The 12,330-nt window shown below is 43.1% G+C and overlaps 1 protein-coding gene across 2 annotated transcripts in view; it reads left to right on the top strand.

The window, feature by feature from the left end:
* kif5aa (kinesin family member 5A, a) overlaps positions 1–12,330 on the top strand; it is a 50,036-nt gene that overhangs the window by 33,185 nt on the left and 4,521 nt on the right. For both annotated transcript variants that reach the window (XM_016231613.1, XM_016231614.1), the window contains exons 17-24: positions 6,338–6,455; positions 7,153–7,211; positions 7,409–7,515; positions 7,616–7,717; positions 7,840–7,900; positions 9,605–9,676; positions 9,760–9,864; positions 10,553–10,769. In XM_016231613.1, the coding sequence (XP_016087099.1) occupies positions 6,338–6,455; positions 7,153–7,211; positions 7,409–7,515; positions 7,616–7,717; positions 7,840–7,900; positions 9,605–9,676; positions 9,760–9,864; positions 10,553–10,769 (841 nt within the window). The remainder of the gene's footprint in view (positions 1–6,337; positions 6,456–7,152; positions 7,212–7,408; positions 7,516–7,615; positions 7,718–7,839; positions 7,901–9,604; positions 9,677–9,759; positions 9,865–10,552; positions 10,770–12,330) is intronic.

Raw genomic sequence — 12,330 nt, forward strand, 5'->3', positions numbered from 1 at the left:
TGAGGAGCTCAGCGACTCGGGCATTTAGCGCGCCCACCTCTTGCGTGGGGGTGTTGAGCTGGGTGGCGTGTTGCCCCAGTAAAACTCCCTGTTGCACGAGAGCAGAATGAAGCGGATCCGATCCCGCTGAATCCATTGTGGTCAGATCGTTCTGTCAGGGAATAGGCTGGATTCAGGTGCGGGTTCAACAGAGGCTTTATTTTACAGAGATATATCACCACGGGCAATGAGCGCCTCTGCGGACAGTTCGTGAGAGCGTGGAATCTCCCACCACACAGATGGGTGGATAGCGGTGACTGGAACCAGCCGCAACTGCGGCAGTTGAGACGAAGCCGGCGGGGCAGCTCGCTAATCCGAGCGAGAGGCTGAGCAGCCCAACAACGAGGCCGCAGAGTCCCAGGGAAGGCGATGCCGGAGGGAGCCCACGGGTTTCTGAACGCACAGAGACGTGCAGGAAACTAAACTGGAATCTATGAGCACTGGAGCCTGAATGAGACAAGACAGGACTGGTAAGCGATACCAAACATGACAATCAGAACAAGGGAATAACTCTCAACGATCTGACGAAAGACAGAGAAACACGAGAAGCTATAAGGGGAAGCTAATGAGATGATAAGAACCTGGTGTGAAACAAGAGGCGAGCAGAGAAACAAAGGAGGGCGGGGAAACAATCATGCTGACAAATGCGCACGTGGCGAGCTGTCAACCCAAGCCACGCACAACAACACACAACACCCACACGCAGAGACAGCAAGGAACAGGTGATCAGACCCGAGACCTGACAGTATTTAATGTGAAGTTAATAAAAACATAGTAAGTTACTAATTAGCCTAACACTTTCATTGTACAAAAAGAGAGCAAAGAACATTTTCACTTCAGTCCAGCGAATTCAAGCACTCTCAAAAACTCCCATAATAATCTCTAAAGCTGTTTACACTGTAAAATTAATATCTTACTTACATTCGTACATCTTCACTTTGTAATTTCTGATGAGATAACTAGCCAGAGATTTCAGTCAGCCAGCGCGCAGTGACGAAACAGCGTGTTTCAGCGGTGACTCATCTGAACGCCTCTGATTGGTCTTTGTATTCATAAACTCAACATAATAGTATGGGATTGGTTATAATGCGCAGTGCTTTTAAAAATGTGTGTGTCTCTGGCTCTGTGCCAGCCAGCGAACGCAGATTTGAATTTAGCTGCTGGAGATGTTTTTCTTTTTTTATATGCATAGTTTACAGGACAAACTGCGCATTTCACCCAAAATTGTTTGGTGTGATATGATTCCAAATGTAGGGGGGGCCAAAGGGGGGGGCCAAGCTTGTTGGTAGGGGGGCACTGACCCCCCCCAGAACCGCCCCTGGTGTGTGTGTGTGTGTGTGTTAGTTCATAGACCCTCTGCTCTCTTTTCAACACAGAATCAACAGTATAGCAATGAAGATTGTAGAAGTACGTGGAATATGTGTTTCAACAAGCATTTAAATAAGGGCTAGAAATACAATAAAATAATGAATCATGATTAATCTCAATATTTGAATTAGTTGAATCCGAACATATTTTGTTACATTCTGAAGTAGTGTCTTTAGATTTAAAGCATTTGGCTTGTAACAGAACATTTTCTTTACATATGTAAAACCAAGCTTACCATACCATTAAGCAACAGGCATCCATTTGATTGAAAAAGAAGTAATTAATCATCAGTGTGAATAATATAGAAACACATTTGATATACAGTATATGATATAGAAACTATTTTTTTAAACCTGGACTACTTTGAGCAGCATGTTTGGAAATGAAATTAGGGTTTTCTGAGCAGAAGCTTCATCTGGGCTGGCATTTAGTTTAGATTTATTAGAAACTGTAAATAAAACGTACTCTGTTACTAACGTAACGTCGGTTCCCTGAGATACGTAACGAGTACTGCGCCTGCTTGGGGGAAAACTCCTCTTTCTCTGATGACTGATGCCTTTCAATAACGCAGTGTAACTGCACGGCCATTGCAGTGAATTAAAAAACAAACAAATGGCTTGGCAGCGGAGCTGCACGAGCCTATGGCGACAAAGCCTGCCAAAACCCGCGAGAATGGGCGGGGCCATCTGGCTATATAATCAGGCATTCCGCCGTAGGATCCTCAGGTTACTTTGACTGAAGCGACGACAGCTACATAGCATCGTGCAGCTACATAGCATGGCAGAGTACGCAGTACTCGTTCCGTATCTCAAGGAACCGAGGTTATGTTAGTAACTGAGTACGTTCCCTAATGATACTTCACTCTTTCTGTGTCTGCTAAGATGCTTTAGGGAACCAGTACAATCCCACCGTGCTATGCTAAAGGAACAACTAATACTTGAACTTGCCTTAAGCACCCAAGGGGGCCCAGAGGGACCAAGTATTTTGCAGGGAAGCCCCGCAGGAGGCAGTAGGGCCAAACTCACAGAGGTCGGCCCAGCCTTGTATAATCGTCCCAAGATAATTTAGTACAACCTCGGAACTCAGTGAGGGCCAAAAGTGTACATGAAGAAGGCAAACGCCAAGCACTGGTTTTGTCATATGACAGAGTGCCCTGTTTATGCAGAAAGGACCCGAGCCTGTAGGGCCGGGATGTCCAGATTATAAAACCTGGCAAATGTGGACGGCGAGGCCCAGCCGGCCGCCGCACAGATCTCTTCAATGTATACACCGCTAGACCAGGCCCAGGAAGAGGCAACACCTCTAGTTGAGTGGGCTCTCACTCTCATGGGGCATTGACGGCACAAGGAAGAGTATGCTAGCATAATAGCATCAATTATCCATTTGGAAAGTCTCTGCTTCATGACCGGAGTACCCTTGACGCGGCCACCGAAGCATACAAATAGCTGATCCGACTGCCTGAACGGGGCGGAGCGCTCGACATCGACTTTCAACGCCCTGACAAGGCAGAGTAACTCTTGGTCTTGCTACAAAGGAGGAAGTGCCGATAGAGTTAGTACCTGTGCTCTGAATGGAGTAGAGATCACTTTAGGTATGTAACCATTCCTTGGTTTCCGGACGAATTTACAGTCGTTGGGCCCAAATTCGAGGCAGGTGGGCCTCACAGATAGCGCTTGCAGATCACCCATATGCTTTTCCAATGCTAGCGCTAGTAGCAGAGCAGTCTTAAGCATCAGGGCACGAAGGTCAATGGACTGTAGCGGCTCAAATGGAGGGCTCTTAAGAGCCCTCAACACCGTGGGCAGATCCCATGTAGGAAATGGGGCAAGGCGGGTTGAGCCTTCTAGACCCCTTCAGAAAATGAACAACTAAGTTGTTCCTGCCCACTGATTGACCAGCTAAAGGAGCGTGAGAGGCTGCTATGGCTGCTACATAGAACTTGAGTGTGGAAGGAGAACGACCCTTATCCAACAGCTCTTGCAGGAAGGACAATATCAGAGATATGTCGCAGGAGATCGGGTCTGCGCCGCGGGCTGCACACCAGGCGGAGAAGACAGACCATTTAAGGGTGTAGAGGCGTCTTGTAGGCCTCATGCTCTAGCTTGAAAGATTGTGAATTGCGGGGGTCTTCGTGCTGAATCACGGGGTTCTTCGAGCGAATTGGAGTGTACAACCTCATTTTATTATCCCTATAACCCAGTCTGACACTCCTGGCCTGCCAGGCCTCGGCCCGCGTGGCAAGGGGTTGGATTGGTTTGAGCGGGGGGCACCCAATGGGGACCCGATGCTCGCAATGAGTGGAAGAGGAAATTTTCTCTCTTTTTTAAAACTTTTGTGTTTTATTTTCCTCGCCATAACAGCAGCTGTTTCACAACAGTATTTTTGGTCACAAACACACTGCCGTCGGCACCCGGAACTGAACGGGGTGCTCTGAGGCACAACATAGGCTGTTTGGGGGGGTAGTCCAGCTGCAGTGAGACTTGGCCCCTTCCTCTTCCGCCTGTGGCGCAGGGTCCAATGATATCTTGGATCAGGGCCCGGCATTTAGGAAATGGGCAGCATCTGGCCAAGCGGGAGCGTTGACGAGGCTCGGGCTTAGGAGCTGTGTGAGCATCTGGCGGTGCAGGCTTCGCGGGATGCCGAGTCGGCTCATTCTTGGGGCGACTGGAAGCAGCTGTCAAACTGGAGCGCTTTGGCAGAAAGTTTCACATTGCCTGGGACGACCTCTGTGCAGCGGTAAAGCGTTCAACGAAACCCTCAACTGCAGGTCCAAACAGGCCAGTAGGGGAAACCGGGGAGTCGAGGAAGGGGACCTTATCCGCATCTTTGATCTCCGTGAGGTTTAAAGTAACATAGATGGCGCTCAAGCACCACTAGGCTGGCCATGGATCTGCCAATCGCCTGCGCTGTCATCTTGGTGGCGCGTAGAGCCAGGTCGGTCGCACTGCGCAGCTCCTTAAAAGCTGCGGGATCTGGCCCGAACTCGTCCATGCAATGGAGGAGCTTGGCCTGAAAGACCTGTAAGACCACCAAAGAATGAAGCGCTGAGGCCGCTTGTCCAGCAGATGAGTAGGCTCGTCCGGCGAGAGCTGAAGTCATCCTACATGGCTTGGATGGGTGGGCGGCCTTTGCCTTCCAGCCGATGGCGGGCAGAGATGCACGGCCACTGACTCTTCCAGGGGAGGCAGTCCCTTTTCTTCGGAGCCGTCAACAGATGTGAGGGCAGACAAAGATGAGGCACGAAGGCGCGCCAAGACTTGGTGATCTCGTCGTGGACCTCCGGAAAGAATGGTGAAGCTCGTTGTCGAGGGGCCTGACGGCACCCCGGCAAGAACCCCTCATCCAAGCGGCTGTGGGTGGGCTTCTCTGGCGGAGACCACTCCAAACCCAGCTCCTCCATAGCTTTACACAGGATGCGGAATAGTTCGGCGTCCATGCCCGTGCTGGCCGCACTGGGCTATGCAGATGGCAGGGGGGGCGGGGTCGAATGAGGACATTCCGTCTCAATGAGTGCTGCTTCAGCGTGGGTGGCGCCTAAGCATGAAACATACTTGCCATGACCATCAGCGGGAGCCCCTGCACGAGCGACAGTAACGGCACGGCATTTGAAACAACAGCGCAAATTTGCTCTTAAATTTGCTCTTTGATGTCGCCAGATAGCGGCAGGGAAACGGAGACCGTCGCTGCTGAAGGCGTTAAGCGGCGAAGATGGCCGAGCATTAAAAGGTCTCTCGATCCGCTGCGAGGCTTGATCACGGCAAAGGTTTCGTAGTCTCGTAGAGCGAAGATCTAGCAGTCGTCGCTGAAAGAGAAGAATCTGAGGATTTTACGGCGGAATGCCCAATTATATAGCCAGATGGCCCCGCACATTCTGGCGGGCTTTGTCGCCATAGGCTCGTGCAGCTCCGCTGCTGAGCCATTGGTTAATTTTTTATTCACTGCACGAACCAATGGCCGTGCAGTTACACTGCGTTATTGAAAGGCTTCTGTCTTTGGAGAAAAAGGAGTTTTCCCCAAAGCGTCTTAGCAGATGCAGTACGAATGAAGTATCGATAGGGAACTTATGCTAAGCACTGGACCATTTAACTCACCTTCTATTAGGTCTCTCATCATTTGCTAATTATGATTTTTTTGACATTTTGTCATTTTAAATCTATTTTAAAATTTTTTTAATAGTGATAGTGGCTAGAGATGCACTGAATGTTCGTCAAAACTGAAATTATTTGGCCAAAAATATTTGCCAAAAGACTATAGGAATAAGAGAAAAATAAGAATAAAAGAAAAGACTGAATAAATTGTACTGTAAATTGTTAGCAACCAGCATAGTGTGACAAACATCTTCCCAAATTTGTAATGAGAATCATTTATAAATCTGCTGTTGTCAACAAAAAGAAGCGCTGAGGTTTTTCTGTGGGTTTGCGCCCAAATAAAAGCTCCTAAAAGCTGATATTGTAATTTTAATGTTGTTTTTTAAATTAAACTAATAAAGTAAGACAATAATAATGATGATGATAATTACAACAGCTCTATTAATACATTTATTATTACATTCAAATTGAGTGTTCAAATTGAGATCTGTAATATTTTCTAATATTTAAAAAAATATATCTTTCTCTGTTTTAAAATAGTTGTTTTGTAACTGACGTTTTCTTTGAAAAGCAAGACAAAACAGTAAAAAGCACATTTTGGCTATTTAATTTATGCAATGGTGAAAAAAATAAATTGGCAAAATACAAGGGGAAAAAATGCATAAAACCGTGTTCAGTATTTCGGTGCATTCCTAATAGTGGCTCCATCAGCCGTCAGTATGCACACCATTACATGGCATGAATCTTTCTGATTCTAGTTTCTGAGCTGGTGCATGACGTGAGGACAGATGCTGTGTGTTCTTTATGATGCTGACTTTGTGTCTGTGTGTGTCTGTGAGCAGCACGAGGCAAAGATTCGGTCTCTCACGGAATACATGCAGAACGTGGAGCAAAAAAAGAGGCAGCTGGAGGATAATTATGATGCTCTCAGTGAAGAATTCTTCATGCTGCAGAACTCAGGTAAGACAAACAATAACACACCTTATGTTAGAGTGGACAGAAGTGATATAAAGCACAATCATAAAACTTATTAAAATATTATTCTTTTAAAATAATTTTGATGATGATTATTATGACATTTTCTTTTTAACTCTAACTGGTTTTACCTGTGATTTTCTAATGATCCTTAAGACATTGATTAGCATGCTCAGGTATGTTTGATTAGGGTTAGCACTAAACTCTCGTGGGCCAGATTTGAGGATCCCTGCTGTAAAGCTGCTTTGACAAAATCTTTATTGTAAAAAAAGCTATATAAATAAAGGTGACTTGACTTGACCTCAATCTGGCAACCTGTGTGAGCATCGGGTCTGATGAGGAGGAGAGCGGGGAAACAATATTTAGAATTTGGACTGCACTACCCATTTCAACCACTAGCTATCAATATTACATACTGAACCTTTAAGACTTCTTCTAAATTCATAATTGCACAATTCCAAGCTACATTCAAACTCAGAACTGTCTGCAATTCTCCATGCTGCATCTTTTCTAAATGAGTGGTCTTACGGGTTTCCTGTATTGGACATTAAAGTTCAGCAAAAAGCCCTGTGGACTGTCATTGACGGACGTTCAAATGAACTGGAAACTTGAGATTTCAGATTGAGATTGAGCTCACTTCTGTACTGCTATATTGATGATTATGTATATATGCTTATATCAGAGAGTCACGTGGCAGAAGTGGACGGAGGAGAGAAGGCAGACAGAGAGGCTGGTGGGAAGGTAAGCAGAACAAACATGGATCTAGTATTCTATACATAAACAGTCCTGTGATTAGTGTAAGAAACACATACGCATTATGACAAGAGAGATGTTGTATATGATGGGTTCTCACACTAATGGCTGTCTGTCGTTCAGACATTAGGAAGGTGTGTCAGATATGATTATATTAATATGATTATTTGTGTGTGTTTGTGTAGAAGGCCGTCGGTCGTCCCGCTCTCCACGCGGAGTCTCGTCAGACGCAGCTCAGCCACCTGCGGGATGAAATTAACGAGAAGCAGCGCCTCATCGACGACCTTACCGAGTCAGTCAGGCTGAAAATACTTCCTGCATAGATGAGCCTTTCAGCGTAACCGCTGGATATGGTAACTGAGGTGCTAATGCTGTCACCTCGTGTCTTGCAGTAAGAATCAGGCTCTGGAGCTGGAGCTGGCTCACGTGCGGTCCAGTCTCAGTAACCTCAAACTGCAGGACGACACCAAGAGCGCCTGCCTGGAGCAGCTGTCGTACGTTTTCTTCCACGACCGCACAAATACTTTACTGTGAAGACTGTAAATCAGCTGTTTGCATGATGGGGCTGTAGTGTGTAATGAATTTGTGCAGTGTGTTAACAGTGGTTTCTCATCAGGTTTCAGCAGGAGAGAAATGAGCAGTCCAAACAGGATCTCAAGCGCCTTGAGGAGACTGTCGTAAGTTTCTCATACACTCTTCCTCTTATTCTACAGTTTTCCCCTCTTTTTACATCATTCTCATCTGAATTTATGCACCATGTGATGATGTCATTTCAGAGCATGTCACTTGTAATATTTCATACCACGTGGATAAGCAGCATATATTTATTTAAAGGGGTCATCGGATGCCCATTTTCCACAAGTTGATATGATTCTTTAGGCTCTTAATGAAAAGTCTATAACATACTTTGGTTAAAATTTCTCAATGGTAGTGTAAAAAACACCCTTTTTACCCTGTCAAAATCAGTTCTGTTCACAGCAACCCGTTCTGTTGCATGTCCCTTTAAATGCTAATGATCTCTGCTGACCCCGCCCCTCTCTTCCATGGGGTGACGAGCAGACTGTAAACTTCAGCCGCGAAACTTGCTAACTAGCACATTATTAGAAAAGGCGATTTGCAAAGGTTCATAAAAAAAACCCTTATACTCACTTCTTCTGGAAGTAAAGCTGGATTACAAATGATTAGCGCGAACATAGACACATTTAGGCAGATCGGAGGATGCATTCCCTTCAAAAACAAAGGTAATCCTTTGCATCTTCAGCGGTTCAGATGTCGGGAGTAAATGACGACTGCTATGTTCATTATTACATCCAACAACAGAACACCTCAATCGCTTAATCGGAGACATTCTTGTCTTCCCCTGCACTGGAGTTGACACAATAGCGGACTGATGACAGCTCACTCAGGGCGGAGCTAAGGTAAGACGGCCTTGTCAATCAACTATTGTGGGAGAGGCCTGTGCAGAACTACGTCATTCTGACAGGAACCTCAGAACAGCCTGATTTGAGAAAGGGTTTTTAAAAAAAAACACTGGGTGGATTTTTACTATTATAGGGCGGTTGTGTACACACACTGCCAACACACATTTATGTTCAAACAACATGTAAAGTGAATTTTGCATCCGATGACCCCTTTAAGCTCCAATATTAACATCTGACAGCATTCACATAACCCACAAACAATGTGGTTCTGCATAACAGATGAGTATATGATGTAGAGTATATGAAGCTGAACTCCACTATAAACATATTATCAACATAATTCTTTTCTGTATAGGTGTTTATAAATCAACATAAAATAAGTGAACTGTTGACCTGCTGTTTAAGAAGCTTGTTTGTTGAGCGTGATTCAAGACAGTGTCAGGAACAAGTAGCATTTTATATTCAGGGAAAACCTGAAAGTGAGGCTAGTTTAAAAACTCTGTTAAACACAATGTTTAACCACAGGGTTTAGTTTTAATAATCCAACTTGAAAGATGCTCAGAAAAGTGGTTCATGAGTGTTCATTTTTATTCTTCTTTATGAAAATGACTGTGAATTGCTTAGAAACTTCACCTTTGATTTATTATCATGTTTCTGTAACAAAGCTAATTTCAGAGGAAAGAGGTGAGGCATCGTAAAGGCTGATTTGCTATCTTGCTTTATGGCTGTTTTTAAAAAACATATTCAATGTAGTAACCTAGAAATATAGATAACTGTGTTGAAGCAATGACGTTGCTGCTTCACATACGTGTGCTTAGGTGTGAAGCAGGGCTTCTACATTTAGTATATGTTTTCATGACAGTGATGATTATGAACAGGAGAATTTCACTGCAGATACTGTATGTTAATCACCAACTGTGTGTCTGTGGTCTTATGTACCTGTTTCTGTCTCTGTCTTAGGCCCGTGAACTCCAGACCCTCCACAACCTGCGCAAGCTGTTCGTTCAAGACCTCACGACTCGGGTTAAAAAAGTGAGTTCACATGTGAGCAGGGGTATCCTGCTTAACATATGTTCTGCTGCTGTGTGTGTTTCTGACACGTTCTCTTCACACAGAGTACAGAAATTGGACCTGATGATAGTGGGGGGTCTAACACCCAGAAACAGAAGATTTCCTTTCTTGAGAACAACCTGGATCAGCTTACAAAGGTTCATAAACAGGTGAGGATGTGTATACATTTCTGTGTAAATTCATTCTTGAATTGTTAATTGGGACAGTTCTTATATGACTGGATTTTTTTTCTCTATTGAGCAAAGTATTTATATGATTCACAGTCCTTGAACAATAACAGTTTAACCTTTCAAGATGTGATTCAAACACTGTTTGATATTTCCTTATGTTCTTGTTTCAAAGTTCTAAAATAAAAAAACTTAAAACAATCGTAAATAATACAGATAATGTGCACAAGCAGTGCATATCACTTTTTAGTTTTACAGAATATACCCCCCCCCCCCCCCTTTTTTTTTTGTGTTTTTACCTTGTTCCTCTTTTTTGAAGAGCTGAGCCAAAAGAGCCATGGTTCACATATTCTTGTCGTTTTACAGAATATCCCCCCCCCCCCCTTAATTTTTTTTTGGTTTTAAACCCTGGTAAAAAAGAAAATGCTTTGGTATTATAAAAAATAAGCCATTATAAAAAAAATGACAGCTACATAAGCATTTCTATATCAGCTGTGTATCCTAAAAGACTAGTGTTGTCACTGTGATGAGAGTTTGTGCTGATTTACATTCAAAGCATTACACAGTTTTGTTTAGTATAAGCGCTTGCATTTCATAATATTGTATCCCTCTATTTGTAATTGATGATAAAACTGATTACTAATGGCCTGCTCTGCAAATGTTTTTGCAGCTGGTACGTGATAATGCAGATCTGCGCTGTGAGCTTCCGAAGCTGGAGAAGCGTCTTCGTTCTACGGCTGAGCGGGTTCGGGCGCTGGAGGCAGCACTGAAGGACGCTAAACAGGGCGCCATGAATGACCGCCGGCGCTACCAGCAGGAGGTGGAGCGCATCCGTGATGCCATGCGCCTGCGCTATCCTACGCGTCGATCCAACGCCGCTCAGATCGGTACTGCACCTCCACTGAGATTCAGTGCATTTTCTTTTTCTGTCAAACCTTATAATAACAGCTAGGAATTTAGCAAAATCCTTGATTTAAGAAATTAATTCAGTTATAATTACAACTTCAATTTCTACTTTAAAGCAGCTCTACAGAATAAAATGTGACCCCGGACCACAAAAGCATTAAGTCTTAAGTCGCTGGGGTATATTTGTAGCAATAGCCAAAAATACATTGTATGGGTCAAAATTATAGATTTTTAAGGATATTAAGTAAAGATAATGTTCCATGAAGATATTTTGTACATTTCCTGTCGTTAATATCTCAAAACTTAATTTTTGATTAGTAATATGCATTGCTAAGAACTTCATTTGGACAACTTTAAAGATTAGATTAGATTTTTTTGCACCCTCAGATTCCAGATCAATACAGTTTACTGGGTAATGCTTTAGATTACAACCCGCAAAGAACTATGTAAGTATACTGAATTTACAGTGTACGTTTATGTAATTATAGTGTACCTATAAAGAACATACGTGTAGGTATAAGGGAACAATGTGTTACGTTTGGGTAATAAGGCGGTAAAAACCAGATATGCAACCTGCAAAGAGTTACGTAAGTAAACTGAAGTTACAGTGTAACTTTTTTGTAATTATAGGGTACCTATTCAGTACCTCCATGTAGGTATAAGGGAATAATATGCGAAGTTTGGGGAATAAAGGGGTAACAACCTGTAAAATTACAAATAATTTATACTGTAAGTATTTTGAAACTAAGAGGTGCTTATTCTAATATTATGTGGTATGTATGGCCTAAACAACAATCTTATGTTTGGGAATGATTTAGAAAGACGATATATATTTTTTATAATTTTATATTGGTATTTTATTATAGGCGTATAGGTATTTTTTAACCATGGGGTACACATTCTATTATTAAAGGATGGACATGATGGAGATTACTGAACAACAAAACTAGAAATCTATTGAAATTAGTTAATGAGTTTCTGCTATGATTTATAATTCACGAGTCTACTTACCTTATGAAAGCTTATTCGTCGATTTCAGCAACTTCTCAACACCACTATCACCAAATAACTTTCAATGATATACCAGCAAGGTTCAATGCAGCTTAAAACAAGCTTAACTCTTTCCAGCTGTTCGCAGAAAAAATACATGATACAACATTTGTATTTCAGTGGATGTATACTATGGTGTTTTTATAGCAAAAAAAAATTAGAGGGTTTAATTTGGCCATCGAACAATTAAATTAAAACTAGTGCAATATTGTTCTCTGTAATTACTGTGCAAATATATACTTGTTCTGTGTTTAAGTCCAACTTGTTCCTCCCTTGTTCCATGTAGTTACAGGGTAAATAAAACATTTGCGGGCTGTAAATTAAAGTGGTGCTTTGTTCCCCCATTGTTCCATGTAGTTACAGGGTAAATAAAACATTTGCGGGCTGTAAATTAAAGTGGTGCTTTGTTCCCCCATTGTTCCATGTAGTTACAGGGTAAATAAAACATTTGCGGGCTGTAAATTAAAGTGGTGCTTTGTTCCCCCATTGTTC

Source organism: Sinocyclocheilus grahami, unplaced genomic scaffold (assembly GCF_001515645.1).
Source record: "Sinocyclocheilus grahami isolate Dianchi unplaced genomic scaffold, SAMN03320097.WGS_v1.1 scaffold396.1, whole genome shotgun sequence".
Lineage (NCBI taxonomy): Eukaryota > Metazoa > Chordata > Actinopteri > Cypriniformes > Cyprinidae > Sinocyclocheilus > Sinocyclocheilus grahami.